Source organism: Ochotona princeps, chromosome 28, assembly GCF_030435755.1.
Source record: "Ochotona princeps isolate mOchPri1 chromosome 28, mOchPri1.hap1, whole genome shotgun sequence".
NCBI lineage: Eukaryota > Metazoa > Chordata > Mammalia > Lagomorpha > Ochotonidae > Ochotona > Ochotona princeps.
In genome coordinates, this window is record NC_080859.1 from 20,102,608 (window position 1) to 20,117,992 (window position 15,385).

General features: G+C 41.0%; 1 protein-coding gene across 1 annotated transcript in view; it reads left to right on the forward strand.

The window, feature by feature from the left end:
* Positions 1-7,471: 7,471 nt before the first annotated feature.
* WDR36 (WD repeat domain 36) overlaps positions 7,472-15,385 on the forward strand; it is a 30,602-nt gene continuing 22,688 nt past the window's right edge. Inside the window, exons 1-5 of the mRNA XM_058656308.1 lie at positions 7,472-7,672; positions 10,492-10,519; positions 11,535-11,635; positions 12,898-13,015; positions 14,709-14,841. Coding sequence (XP_058512291.1) covers positions 7,511-7,672; positions 10,492-10,519; positions 11,535-11,635; positions 12,898-13,015; positions 14,709-14,841 — 542 coding nt within the window. The 5' untranslated portion in view covers positions 7,472-7,510. The remainder of the gene's footprint in view (positions 7,673-10,491; positions 10,520-11,534; positions 11,636-12,897; positions 13,016-14,708; positions 14,842-15,385) is intronic.

The following is a 15,385-nucleotide window of genomic DNA, read 5'->3' on the forward strand; positions in this document are numbered from 1 at the left end:
AACTCTCACATACTTTTCCAGAATACACATACTTGCAGGTCCTATTGGCTGGCAACAATAATTGCCTCTCAAGTTACAAATTTAGCAAGATGACAAATAACATACTTGGCAACTGTAAGTCAGCTCCAGATCTTTCCCAATACCTCTTCATTCCCAAACCTGGTCTTTGAAAAAAGCAGCTCCTACATGAGATTTGGCTTTCGCTGTGGGAGAGGAAGAGAGCCAGTGTTGATTAAAACATGTGGTGACTCTTCAGACTTCTGCTGGCCACGCTTGGAATCATGTTTACTCATGTCCATCAATTAAGCAAATTAAGTACATCTCACCCAACCCATTATGAAATACATGCTAATCAAATGCTACAAAGGACGAGGATAGAAATCTTATAAGAGGACAGGCAGTTATTGGCAGTGCTGAAGGCCATGACTCCTTATGCTGGGATAAAAGGAATAACAATAAATAAAAACATGAGAACATGCTACATTCTCGGCACTTAATTCAAAAGGGATTTTTCTGTTAGACAAACATTTTTCAAGTACTTCTTCATTCCAGGCACTGTTTGGGGGTGCTTGTTATACATCAATGAATAAAACAAGGGAAAAATTATCTACTTGTACACAGAAATTGCCCATTACAATGTAATAAACAAAATAAAAAGTAAATAATGTAAGTATATATTCTACTTGATTTTGAATAAATACATACATATAATCACATCTTGGTCACTCCTAAAACACTTCAAACATGTCTAGAGATGCACATGTCCACCGAGATACCCAGGGTCAAAATGAAAGTACACTAGCCACAGCATGTCAAGTTATCAAATGCTTAGCTATCCTTCTGTGAACACATGCTCTTTGATTCTCTGAACATCCTAAGACGCCAAGACTCCTTTGTGCCTAATACTCTGAAATAAATCAAGTTTCTCGTTGCCAATTATATACAAATTGTATGTTCAAATTAGCTGAAAAGTACTGTCATGTCATAATAAAGTAACACTTTAAAACTGGAAGCTGAGAGATTGTCTATTAGTCTTCTCTGCTCAGTATATGTAATTAATCAGATTTGAATCACTGTCAAGTAAAAACATGATCAAAGACATTAGTCATTTGATCCAAACCTTATTAGGATGATAACACTTTTCACAGGTGCAAAATATACAGAAATAAAGCAATATGAAAAGAAATTACTCTACACATTTAATGAGTCTTTGGTTTTCCGAAGATCATTGCTCTGAAGTTGTTCCCCAAATTGACTTCTTGTTAGGACAGCTGGTTGCTGAAAAGCGTAGCCTCCAATATCCACTGAATTAGAGTAAGTGTTCTTTTTTCACATTAACTTGTTTTATTTTTTAATATTGTTTACATGGTTGAGAGGGATGCAAGCCTATTGGGGCTCCAATTGGGGTGGGAAGGGTCAGGTATGGAGGAAGGAGGGTGGGACACGTGTTTCAGGGTTTTTTCTAATCTATGGGGCAAGGTAGGGGAAGGAATGGTGGAGGATGGAAAGGGCAGCCACTGCTTGCTGCAAACTACATCAGTACCAGAGAGGAGGATGTTTCTTTGAGGACACCATAAAGGCCTTGATGTAGGGAAGAGTGTCCCAAGGCTGTTACATGAATGGTTTGATGGTTCTCGTATGTTGTTGGTTTCATTGCTCCAGGGCTTAGAAAATCTTTACAAAGTCTATTGGCTCATAAAGTCCATGTTAGTGCATTCACAGACCCAAGAACCTGCTGCAAAGCTTGGCCCGGAGAATTGCACAACATGTTCTGTTTTCCATCCTGTGACGAGGCAGTGTATGTCCTCCGCTGGCCTAGTTGAGCTGGCTGTTTCATCTCCCACGTGTTCTGGACATCTTGTCCATTGCAAAGGCATCAGCAACTGAGGAGCTGGTACTTATGCTCCCCAGTAGGAACTGTAGACTAGTTATGAAGTTCCTCATAACTAGTTTTATGGTGAATAAAAAAAAGAGTAGAAATTGACAACTAGAACAAAGCTGACTAATATATTCTTTTAAAAGATTTTTTTGTTTTTAATTTTAAAGTCAGATACACAGGAGGAGAGACAGAGAGGAAGATCTTCCATATGTTGATTCATTCCCCAAGCGACCACAATGACTGGAGCTGAGCCAATGCAAAGCCAAGAGCCAGGAGCCTCTTCCAGGTCTCCTTCACGGGTGCGGGGTCCCAACACTTTGGGCCGTCCTTGACTGCTTTCCCAGAGCTGGATGAGAAGTAGGGCTGCTGGGATTAGAAACAATGCCCATATGGGATCCTGGTGCATGCAAGGCAAGGACTTTAGCCACTAGGCTACTGCGCTGGGCCCAACTCATACAATTTTTACACATTCCAAGGATGTGCAGGAATGTACCAACTTTCTTTGCAGATGAGTGTTCCGAAGTAGCAGTCCATGACTCAGAGTTATGTTTGGAGGTGTTGTTCTAGGTGTTTTTCTTTCCTACTGTCTGGAGACACTCTTTAAGTTCAGGAAATAGATGTCCAGACAGGATTAAACAGGTAGACTTGACTCCTAACTTGTTAGCTTCTTGCGAAGATAACCAACTTAGATAAAATAAATCTTAAGAACAAAAACCTGTTCTCAAAATTCAGTGTTAATGTGATGAAAGCAGAGCCCTGTGTACTTACTTATTTAATCCTGTCCCCATTTTATTCCTCTCATCTCTTGTGTAGCTTTTGCTTTCCTAACTCCATGTTAATTTTTGTTGTGATGTGACATGATTTCTTTGTAGGACCCTTTAAAGAATGCTGGAATGAGTCAAAATATTAAAGCGAATACATTCAGAGTACATAAAGTGGTGTCGTATTGATTCATTACTTTTCATAAATGCTAATATTTCATGCTTATGCTTTAGTGGAACTGTAGTCTGCCTACATTTTATTGTTGAATGTCATGATTAGTGATGGATTAATCCTGTGAATCTAGACTGGATGAAAATTATTGTCTATGAAAAAGGTGATGAAGAGAAGGGAGGGAAGGAAGGATTTAAAAGGAAGCAGAGGAATGAGTGAATGGTGATATTCTTAGAACTGTACCTTTGGAATGCACAAAATCTTTTTTATATTAATTTTTAAAAAAATATATTGTAGCAATAATTGCCAACAGCATTCCCTTGCCAAACCCATCAACTTTACCAGTATATTTTGACCACTGTATTCTGCCATCCTTACTCTTTGACCATGCAGTAGGGTGGTTTGTTAAGAAGATTCAGCACACAAATGATGGAGTAACCAAGCTCCTTTTAATGTTCAAAAGTTCTAGCCAAAGACATACCAACATAAAATCGGTTAGGTGGTCATTGTATCAAAGGCATTCAAAGCATAGTAGTCTTGTTTCAAAAGAGATACATTGTGATTTACACCAAAATATACAATTGAGACCAACACTGTAGTACAGCAGATGAATCCATCTAGTTTGAGTTCTGCTCAGAGGTGTGGGTCTCCGAATCCTGGGACAATCTTGGGCTTATGAGCAGACAGATCTACCATGGAGATGGGCTTAACCCACTGGCCACCTGACTGTGAACTCTAGGGTCTTGGGGGTCTAGAATTACTGCATAAGGACATCCATGGATAAGGCCACAGTACGTGTAAGTGAGGAATCATCCTGAGGGATACTCAATGACAGGGCTACTGTACTTGCAGGTAAGCAAGCGGACTGAGACTCAGTGATTTGGAGGTAGAGACTGGAAGATCTTTATGGGTCTGACTGATGCCCATCCCACACGGGAATCCTGAGTTGGGCTTGTTAGCATGGAGCATTGCTGATTACCACTCGCATGTCCATGTAAAAGCTAGGGCTGGGGACCTGTCTAACAAGACTAGATCCCAGTACCTGACAGAATGTTGGGACAGGGGATGTGTCACATTAAGCAGGGCCATGACATTGACCAGCATGTGAGAGAATCATTCCTTAGTGCTTATGGCTACCCTTGTCCAGGAGGGTAATCCCCTCCAGTGGTTCCATTTGTCCACTGGAGGGGAACCTAGAGTTTATACTTGCCCCGATCAGCTGGCAGATTAGAACCAGCAGCCATATGGGATCAAGGCAAGGACCTTAGCCACTAGGCCACGCTGCCGAGCCCCAGCCCTTAGATGTTATGGCAATGACCAGCAAAGTTTGTTGTCCCTTATCAAATGAAAGATTTTGAACTGGTTTGAAGAAATAGCAACAGGCTGGCAGTCTCCCTTGAAGGTTATCTCGGCACCATTGATTGCCATTATGGGCCATATAAGTGGGCCACCTACTTCAATCGATTGCATTGGGAAAACCCTGCTCTTTTTACCAGCAAACCATTATGCCATGCTTGTAATGTCTTTATGGATGGAGGAAGAAAAGGTGCCGCAGCAGAGGTTTTTCTGCCTGATCATGTCTATAAGACCTATTTTGAGCCATGTCAAGGATCAGTACAGTATAAGGAACTATTTACTGTAGTTTTAGCAAAACTTCTCTGAAAAGTTGAAGAACCCCTTAATCTGTTCCCCAATAGCCTTTATATTGTAAATTTGCTGCCAGGATTGGCTCAGGCATACATAAGGTTGGATGATAATCCTATCACCCCTCTTATGAAACAGGCCCAAATGTTGCTGCGAGAGCGGGCCTATCCCCTACATGTAACACATCTTAGCGGCCACCAAAACATCCCTAGCTTTCTTACATGAGGAAACTCTATGGCTGATCAGTCAGCCTCTCAAAGAGTCCTTATTAATTCATTACAAGATGCCCAAGATCTATATGATTATACCCACGTTAATTGGAGAGGCTTCTGTAATCAGTTTCCAAATGTGCCAATTAAAAATCTCAGAAGGATTGTCCATACCTGTATATCATGCATGCCTTTTATCCAGGTGCCACCCCTACAATCTTCTGGGGTAAACCCCCGAGGGCTAAGGGCTAATGCCTTGTGGAAGACAGATGTTACTCACTATACACCATTTGGCAAATTAAAACATGTTTTTGTAACTGTAGACACTTATTCTCATGCAGCCTGGGCTATAGCTCATTCCAGAGAATGAGGCAGACATGCTCAGAGTCATTTTTTAGAGTGCTTTGCTATCTTAGGCCTGCCACAACAGATTAAGACTGATACTTGACCATGTTTTGTTGGTAAAAATTTAAAAGAATTCCTTAAATGTTGGAAGATTAACAATATTACTGGAATCCCTTATAACCCCCAAGGACAAGCTATTAGATCCCATCAAGATCTAAAAACTCAATTACAAAAACAAAAAAGGGAGAATTAGTCCCCATCAGCAGTTAGGCCTGGCATTATTTACATTAAATATATTAAATTTTTTTTCAAAAATGAACCAGTAACCCATTATCAAAGTCATTGGTTCACTCAAGAAGTTAAACCTGAGGTTATGATAAGATGGAAGGACCCAATGACTGGACAATAGAGAGGCCCAGATCCTTTATTAACAATGGCAGAGGATTTGGGTATGTCTTTCCAATAGGAGAAAACAACCCATTATGGATACCAGCCAGAAGCCTCAAATTTTATAGTCCTAAGAACCAACTCATCATGCCCCAGAACCAGAGGTTCCTGAGGCCAATCCTTCTTTTAATTCACAGGACACACGAAAAGGCCATGGTGAGTAGATCTCCCTTCCTCAGAAAAGGGTGGCTTTCCCTCTGGCCACCAACTTTTTTTTTTTATTTTGTGTCTGTCTCATTTCTTATATTCTTGATTGCACAGTGCCTCCTTCTCAATCTTGTTCATGCCACTGCTGGCAGCCAGACTGGCTTCTTTCTTCCCACCACACACTCGCACACTGCTGTCAGCTGAACAGTGGGTAGCTCAGAGAAGCAACTACTAAACAAGAAAACAGGTAGTTTGCACCAAATATCATCCCTTCTAAAGACAGTGCCAGGCACAACAACCAGCATACATATCAACTACTTTTGATTAGCACATTTTCCATGATAGTTCTACTTTTCAACTTTTCTCTCACTGTCCAGGTGTAGGCCAAAGAAAAGAGCTCTAAAAGTTAGATACATCTGAATTCAAATTGCTATACTTCTGTTATTTAAGTGATCATAGACAAGTTAGAGAATTTTAGGTAATCTCAGATCCAGTTTCAGATCCAGTTTCTAGAAGTCTAAGATTTTCTGTGAATTCTCAGACACCATGAGACCCAACTTTTGGTCTTGAAAATATGATTGCAGAATACTTATTTCCCTGGAGAGCTCTCCTTTTTGTAAGTCTTTGGCTCATCAACGTTTTCACAAGAAATAATTTGGAACAGTGCAAAAAAATCGCTTGACCTTCATGAAACAGTTTTCTCATTAATGAAACGGCAATACAATTTTTGCTTTACGTAATCACCACTTCATTTTGAAGGTTATTTTAAGATAATGGTGTCAATTACTTTGTAAATTGTAAAACCCTGCTTTGGAAGCTTTATTGATTTCCCCCCCAAACCACTGACATATTCCAAAGTATTTGTTTTAGATTGTGCACGCAACAATTTCATTACCTATAATTTGGGAAGTTTTAAAAAATATTAAACTCTGGTCATCAGAATCATTTGCCCTTGTTTTGAGGCTTACCAGTAAAAGTTAACACTTTACTATTCCAGTCACTTTTATTAAAAAAAAACTCAGTGAAAAATCACACAATTTCTTACTGAGATTTTTAGTCTTACACTGAAGACTAAGTGGTGTGACTTCTCATCAGTTCTCTAGCTTCAACAATTATCAATTTTATTGCATCTATAATTAGGCCTTATGTCCAAGTCAAATAATAGCTTTAACAGCTTATATGAAAAGCAGAGAGAGAGAGAGAGAGAGATCTTACCGGTATCTCCCACTTGCTTAGCAAGAACACACCATAGTAAGTAGCTGGATCCTAAACAGAGGAGCAGGACCCCAATTAATTCCAATATGTTATGCTGGTGTCCTAAGGAGAAGCTAAACACCTAATCATCCCCAACTTTTTTACACAAATATCCAAATATGCAATTTTATCTGTAACAAGGTTAGTATCTATTTCCAAAAGATAAGGGTCATTAAAAATACGATTACGTAAAAGTTAATCATAACTTCTGACTGTTGCCAAGTGTTAGTCTCCTATTTTCACACATTTTGTAGTCCTACTTACGAGATGTGACCCACTATTATTTTATTTTACTCATTTTAACGGCAGAGTTACAGACAGGGAGAGACCTTCCATCTACTCCTTCACTCCGAAAACGGCCGCAAAAATCAGGACTTGGCTAGATGGTGTCTTCAGCTGCCATCTGCACCCAGGGTTCAGTCAGAAAGTCCCTGGAGTTTTCTTCAGCATCTTCAGCTCACAGACCTTGAAGGTCACAGGTGGGAGAAAGCAGCCGGCGGAACGCAAATCGCGCCTTCCCTGAGCGCTGCGGAGGGAGTCCTTTTTTTGGTTGCACCGAGGGAAGTTCCCCCTCGGCCGCCGACACCGGAAGCGCGCAGAGCCGGTGGTTCGGCGCGGGGAGCCTGCGGGTCGGACCGCGGTGACCGCGGCCATGGAGCGTGGCGCCCAGGGCCGCACGGCCAGCGCGCTCTTCGCGGGCTTCCGGGCCTTGGGGCTGTTCAGCAGCGACATAGCGCACGTGGTGCGGTTCAACTCCCTGAAGCGCCGTTTCTACGTGACGACCTGCGTGGGCAAGAGCTTCCACACGTACGACGTGAGTGCCGCCTCTCCCGTGCCGTCCACGTGCTGCCCGAGCCCCGCCGGCCGGCCGGGGAAGGCGCTGGGTTTGTCCATCCCTCCTGGCTCTGTCCATCCCTCCTGGCTCTGTCCATCCCTCCTGGCTCTGTCCACGTGCTGCGTTCAGCCTCGGCGGGCTTCCCGGGAGAGATGAGCCTTGCCCTGGCTGTTACGGCGCCGCTCTGGACCCAAGCCGAGGTAGACAGGCAAACTAAAAAACACGTTGGGAGAGCCAGAGCAGAGAAGATTATCGACAGGATTCTGCTGCTTTTGTGTTCGTTTTCCAGGCTCGAGCTTCCTGCACGGGGGGCCACGGATTCTTCAGTCCTGGCAGCAGTTGCTTTGCAAGCTCGGTGTGAGCTTTCTGGAGCCTCCCCCCCCCCCCCCGAACCCCCTGATAAACTAGCAGAATGAATCTCAGAAAATTTAACTTGCTTCCGGTTCCGTGATGGTATTTTCCCTTTACTGTCTCGTCGGCTGAAGGGAGCTTTGGTTGATCACGCCTTTTGCTTGTCTGCAGAACACTCTAGGCTTTTAGTGAGGGCAGCGACCTTTGAAGAAGAGGAGGGTGAGAACAGCTAATGTTAATTCATGCAGCTTTTTTTTGCCCCTGGGAAGCATGCAGTTGGCTCACCTGCCTCGCAAGGACTATGAAAATGAAATGCATTATTAACAAGCAGAGTTGCAGATTGGCAGCCGGTTGGAGAGGAAGTCTCAGTTACTGTGGAGGAAAATTGGGGAATAAAGAAAGCATGGTTAGACTCCCATCACTGGTTTTGTAGGGTGGTGGTAACCGTTCCCCACATTTGTTCTGGATGTTCTGGTTTTGCTCTTTAATGTTTCTGGCCTGAAGTGTATCTCCACTGTGTCGTATTTATAGAGCTCTTGATGTCTTAATCCTGCTTTTCCTGACACTGTATATCCCCCCCACACACATACACACACAGTTCTGTGCTGTGCGTGCAGGGGAAGCCTTTGCTTAGCACAGAATGTGTTTTCACCGTTTATAGCAATTTAAGAAATTTTCTTAATTTGAAAACAGTGACCACACCTACTTTTCCTTTATTCTGAATCTTTGCCACCTTAATCACTCCGTAAACATCATCAAAAAATAAAGTTAAAAAATAATAATATCGAATTTGAGAGTTTTCTGATATGAATTGAAGTTCGGATATCATAAAAATGTTTTTTAAGGCCTTCTGTAATTTGAGTACCGGTAATATTTCTAAGATTTAATTACACATCCCAGTCGAATGATGACAGCAAAAAGTCTCAATGAATGGAGGGTTGAGGCTTACTGTGTCAGCCAGTGGACATTGGGAGGGTGACGTCATCCTCCTGTCAGAATGGACAGCACTTCAGAACTGCCCACGCCACTAGGGCACATGTACACATGGAGGCTGGGTTGATGGGAGCTGGTGGTTCCTCATCCCTGGGTACTGGGATGTGTGGAAAGTCATGAGTGGTTCCCCCTTTGTCTCTCTCTTTCCCCCAGAAACAAGAAGAAATCGTAAAATTGGAAACAGTGAATTGACCCAGTTTTCCCTAAACCTCTATCTTTCCTACCCTGATCAACCGTGTAATCATTATAAAAGATAAAATAAAAAAGATGTAATTATTCTATCATAGGTTGGAATACTTACTGTTCTCTAATTTTGTACACTCCTGAGACCAACAATGCATTGGGCCACGGCTTCTGAAACCAGATGCACCATGTTCATTAATGTGGTCTTCACATGTTCTTTGCTGTGACCATGACTGTCTCACTTTAAACCATTTAGGATTCCTGAACCCATAAAACGTCTGGCCCCGTTTTAATTATTTGAGACCAATTTACTCATTGAGTTATTACAAACCATTTCATAAGTTAGGTACCTATTTCAGCCCTGTTTTTTTTTTTAACAGATGAGGAATTTGAGACAGAAAGTTGTAATTAACACTCCCTATGCAATATGGCTACTGGATTAGTAACCATAGATAGGGGTTTGAAAATTGTAGTGTACAAGCTGTGACCAGAATTTGTAGATGGATTTGGCTTTTTTAAAAAGGACTTTATCTATTTTGAAGAAAAATTTTATTTATTTGAAAGAATTGAGAGAGGAGAGAAAGAGAGAAAGAATTTTCCACCTGCTGGTTCACTCTCTAGATGGCTGCGGAGGCAAGAGCTGGGCCAGTGTTTAGCTGAGAGCCAGGAGCCTCTTCTGAGTCTCCCATGTGGGTGCAGGGTCCAGGGACTCTGCTGTTTTCTCAGTGCAAATAAAGAGCTGGGTTGAACTAAAGCATCCAGAACTTGAACTGGAGCCCATATGGGGTGCCAGGGCCACAGGCAGAGGGTTAGCTGATACAACATGGTGGCAGCCCCAGGATTTGACATTTTTGAGTCTCGTGGTAAAAATGTCAGAGCATATGGAGACTTTATGAAAGTAACATTTCAGTATCCATAGATGAAAGATATTGGGACTATAACTCTGCGCATTTGTTTAATGTATGTGGCATTTTTGTTTAATGTGTCACCCTAATGGCAGAGCTGAAGAATTACAGGAGAGTACATTTACTACCAAGCCTGAAAGACTTACTCATTGGCCCATTACAGGAGGTGTTTGTCCCTTCCATCACTGAGCTTGGTACAGTAGGTGAAAATAGAAGCTTTTCTAATAATGAAAGTCAAATCAATGAGTGTCTTTAAGGAAGCCTGACAAACGTATTTGGGAGCTTTATCTTACTGTTCACCTTTTAATGTTCATTGTAACTTTTCATTTATGAAAATTTATGTATGTATTTTTTCTTTGTCAACAGGTCCAGAAACTCAAACTGGTTGCCGTGAGTAAGTATGGACTGTCTTTGGAGTTCGTGTATTCCATATATTCTTACTATCCTTTTTTTAATTAATATCTATATATAGAGAGAGAGAGAGAGGAAGAGAGAAAGAGAGAGAGAGAGAGATAAATTGAAGACTTATAAAAAGTAGAACCAGTCCAGTATGTGTCTGACAAACTTGTATAGCAGTAACAGTAAAGTCCGGCACAGGATCGTGTTTAATTGATAAATACATTTCTATGAAGTTTTCTTCATAGTGGAAAGATACCAAGACTCAGATACGGAAATGGATGATGAACCTAAGACAATAGCATTATGAAAATGAAATCTCACAATATAATATGTAACATGAAAGATTTAAGGTCAATTGTCCTGGCTCCAAAAGAAGAAATGAAAGGAGAAGAGCATTTGGGATCTCGCTAGGAATCAAGAGGTCATGTTATGTGGGAAATGGCTCCAGATGATAAGCTTGTTTGTCTTGTAGAAGGTTGCGTAGAAACTCTGTTGTCTTCAGTTATTCAAACCTGGCCTGTGGAGTACTGTGTAGACTTTTAGGGGTTTGCCCAGAGTGTAGAAGCTAGGGATTCTAAGCTCTGATTTGCTTTTAAAACATCCCTGAAATTAGTATTGAACTTGATGGTTTTGAAAGCTTTTCCTTGAAACATAGATGAGCGTTTGTGAGAATTTTGTATATTAAATGGTGATTCTCCCCAGTCAACCTCTGGCTTGCCCTCTGTGCTTGAGTTCCACATTGTGCACTCAATCAACTGGACATTTAAAATAAACCAGCCCCTCCCCCTCCGGAAAATCTTGTTGAGCATGTATACACTTTGTTAATGTAGTATAGTAGTTATTTACATTGTATCCAGTATTACAGATAACCTAGAGATTATATAAGCATCCTCAAATTTTAGTATTTTGTGGGGTCAGGGTTCTGGAACCAGTCCCCCACAAATTCTGAGAAATGACTAGTGGAGGTTCCGTGGTCTTAGAAATCCTTGTTTTTTTATGTTTTCTTGTAGGCAACTCTGTCCCGCAGGACATCTGCTGTCTGGCGGCTGACGAGAGGCTGGTGTTTGCGGCCTACGGGAATGTGTTCTCTGCGTTTGCCCGTAATAAAGAGGTTTGTGTTGTTGAACTGCTCGCGCTTGCTCTCCCTAGTCAGTAGTTATGATAGTGCGGGGATCTTCAGTGTTGCCAGTCTACCTGGGGCACTCGTAGAGTGGTATTTTTTTCCCTACTAGTGTTTACTTGGTTTTCTGGAGAAAAATAAAACTGATTAGATTCTCAGGAGACTTTAATTTTCTTTAAGAGGAATAAATGTCAGAATATGTAGACAGCTTCCAAGTATTTATGTCCCGTCAGGTTCTGTTTCCAGAACTTTCTGTTTTGTATATTTAATAGGGTAGGATGATGTGTATTGAAAGTGTTTTCTCAAGGCATTGCTATTTATGCTGCTGATTTATAGATTGACTTCTTCGTGAACGGCTCAGCTATAAGTTTTAAGAACTAAGTGCTCATTTATAAGCTTGCCTTGGAACAATGAGCTGGAGAGGTGGCCTGGCTTTCGTGGTACGGACTGAAAGGGAAGGGGGGAGTGGGAATTCCTAGGTAGTCAGACGACAGCATCACCGCTTTACTCGGAGCAAAGGTTGTTTGCACAGCCCTCCAGTCAGTGCCGGTGGTGAAGGAAAAACTTACTCTTTCATAAAAATCTGGATTTTCAGGGAAGTGGAAAAAAAGTTTTCTGATTTTTATGTTGTAGTTAGTTTTCGCTGGAATGTCTATGAGAGGCAGGGAACGGGGCGATGTTCAGTGATTTCTAAGAGACTTTAATAAAGGAACTGTAGGTCAGGGTGAGGAGAACAGAGCCAGCATGGGGCTGTCAGCTGTGGGAGGCAGTTACCACGGCAAGGACCAGAAGGCCCAGGCTGAGGAAATTGTGTCCTGGAGCCTGGTGAAAACCAAGAACATGGAAGAGGGTGGTGTGAGGATCGGCCTCTGTGAGATGATTTGTGTCAAAGCAGAGCGTCCTAGGGATGGGTCAGGTACATTCCCTCATCCTAAAGCCAGCCAGTGATGGCCTAGAGAGCTCAGGCTGCTGAAGCATAGCTCTGTCCCAGGGCACTCGGAGTTGTGCTGGTCTAACTGGATGAGACCCAGATGTGTGTGTGCCTTGTCTCCAGCCTCCCTTGGGTCTGAATTCTCTGCTCTGCTTACTGACGTGGTTGAGGGGAGGTGGGCTCTGCGTCTTGGCTCTCTGTTCATCTCACCTGGGTAAGCAAAAGTTGGGCCACCTTTCAGGTTTAGAAGTTTCTTTGGACGATGTGAACACTACTACGTGATGAATGAGTAGTAAGAAATTGTTCTGTCTTGATTTTGCAGATAGTACATACCTTTAAGGGTCATAAGGCAGAAATCCATCTTTTGCAACCCTTTGGAGATCACATTATCTCGGTCGATACTGACAGCGTTCTTATTATTTGGCATATATATTCAGAAGGTAAGAATTAACTGATTTATTTATTAGTTTGTTTTGTACTGTATAAGGTAAAATTAAAAATCTGTATAAGTGTAACTTTCATGCCAGGGATCTTGTGTCAGAATGGCTTAAGAATAGATCCTAAATATTGAGAAAGACTCCAGGGAGTTCATGGAGATTGAGTATTATGAAAAGACTGTGAGGATTTAAAAAGTTGGGTTTTTTTTTTTTGTTTTTTTGTTTTTTTGTTTTTTTTGGTGCAAACAAGCTTAGATTTTAATTCCATTTTCCCACAAACTTTGAGGAATCCTTGCGTAAGAGCAGTTTTAAAAAATAGGCGATTTGGGTCAGCTAGTTAGTTACTTATAGTTTATTTATTGTGTGTAACTTGCACTTTTCCATTTCCGTTCTCTGATTGTAGTGATTTGTTACATTATCCCTGTGGAGTGGATTTTAATTTATGTTCAAGTAATTCGCCTTTCAGTAAAGAAGACTGTAGTATGCAGTGGCACTGAGCTATGTTTTGGGGACTGTGACTCTTTAATCATGAAGAATTTATCACCTGACTGTTTTCCGCAGTAAAAGTTTGTGTCCACTGGAATTGAATATCTTAAGTTCTTTAATCACGTTTCGAGCTCGTGTTGCCTCTTAACTGTGTTATTGATACAGTATGTTTGTTTCTGGTAAATAGTCTAGCAGTTGCCTTCTTGGCAATTTTTTCCCATGTTGTTTAAATTAGTACCTTTCTTCCTTGCCCGGAGAGGGAACAGAATTTCAGAATTATCCTCCATGCAGTTAGATGTTAAAGGCGTTTTATGAAATTAAATGGTATGACTAACAGTGTTCTCTTAATGCTGATGCCCAGGTTGTTTCTGTCGATGTTAAAGAGCAAATTGCAGGAAGGTCTTCAGGGAACCCTGTGTTGTGACTTTTAAGTTAAATAGCTGTTCACACTTAAAGTTGATTGTACTTTCTCTTACATGTGTGTCTCCTGAGCTGGGGCACACTCATGCTGGGGAGGGTCCATCAATGTGCCGAGTGGTGTGAAAGTAAAATGAGATGTCTTCTTTGATGATTATTCACTGCAAAAGTTGGTGAGAAATTATTTGAACCATGGATGAATTGTGAAGGAAAAAAATTGAAGCATAGTAATTTTAACCAAAGATTGCAAAAAATACTTGTGTATATCTGGCTAACCCATCCACTACTCAATGATTAGACATTATTTTCTTGTAGTAGGCGTTCTAGGAAACTGAGAAACGCTTAGCTCCACCGAGGCTTGCCTCTGCTGTTTGTGTGTGGCCTACCAAGCTTTTTAGATGCTTGGGTTTTCACTCTGGAAGAGTTTTACTTGGAACATTTGTTGATTCTTGATTATAAATACATTTATTATTTGTTGATTATAAAATTATTAGTACTGATCCCTAGAACCTTTTACTCTTTTCTAAAAACCATTTAACAAATTTATTTTAGAATGTTTTAGAATATTAGCGTATTATTTAGAATATTAGAGTATTTTAGAATTTTGAGAAATTTTTTAGTGGTGTAAATTACAAGTTTCTCCTAATGATGTTTATTTCTCAAGGAATGTTTATAGATTAGTGTATAAATTTTTAAAATATGTTAGCACAATACTTTTTGATAAACCGACATGGTGTGTGAAATATTTTTATAAAGAAAAAACTAATGTTATTTATAACTTTCCCTTTTATAGAAGAATACTTGCAATTGACTTTTGATAACTCAGTATTTAAAATTTCTGCAATATTGCATCCAAGTACCTACTTAAATAAAATACTTCTGGGCAGTGAACAAGGCAGCCTTCAGCTGTGGAATGTAAAATCAAAGTAAGTACTCTACTTAGATAATGCCTTACGTGATCGTCACCCTGTCCTCACCTATTGCTTCCTAATACCTACCACTACGTCTCTTGTCTTCCTCGCTCTGATGATTATGTGAACAGTTGTTAATAAACCTGAGTGTTTTTGAAGTTGTTGCTCATGACATGACATCTGTGCACATTGGCATGTTGTCTTGGCACGTGGTCAGCAGTCTCATAAACGCTTATTGAAAAATACATGTTAATGGCCCGGTGACTGGAAAGAACCCAGTAGCTTCAGAGAAGGCTGCGGTGAAGTAATCCTGAGATTGTCATCAATAGCAACTGTTTTCTGTGAAGTTTAGGAGAGGGGAGAGAAGTTAAGCAAAACTAGACTGTTGTATTAGTGCCAGCACTTATAGAAGAATGGTTTTCCTGGCAGAAGCGCTTTGGTCATGAAACAAGAAGACAAGTATCCACTCTGTTGTGTTTAAAGCTGGAGATTTGGGTTTATGGCTGGATTGATTTTGGATACTTCTGCCTATTTATCCAGGGAGATGGCAGCCTGGGCT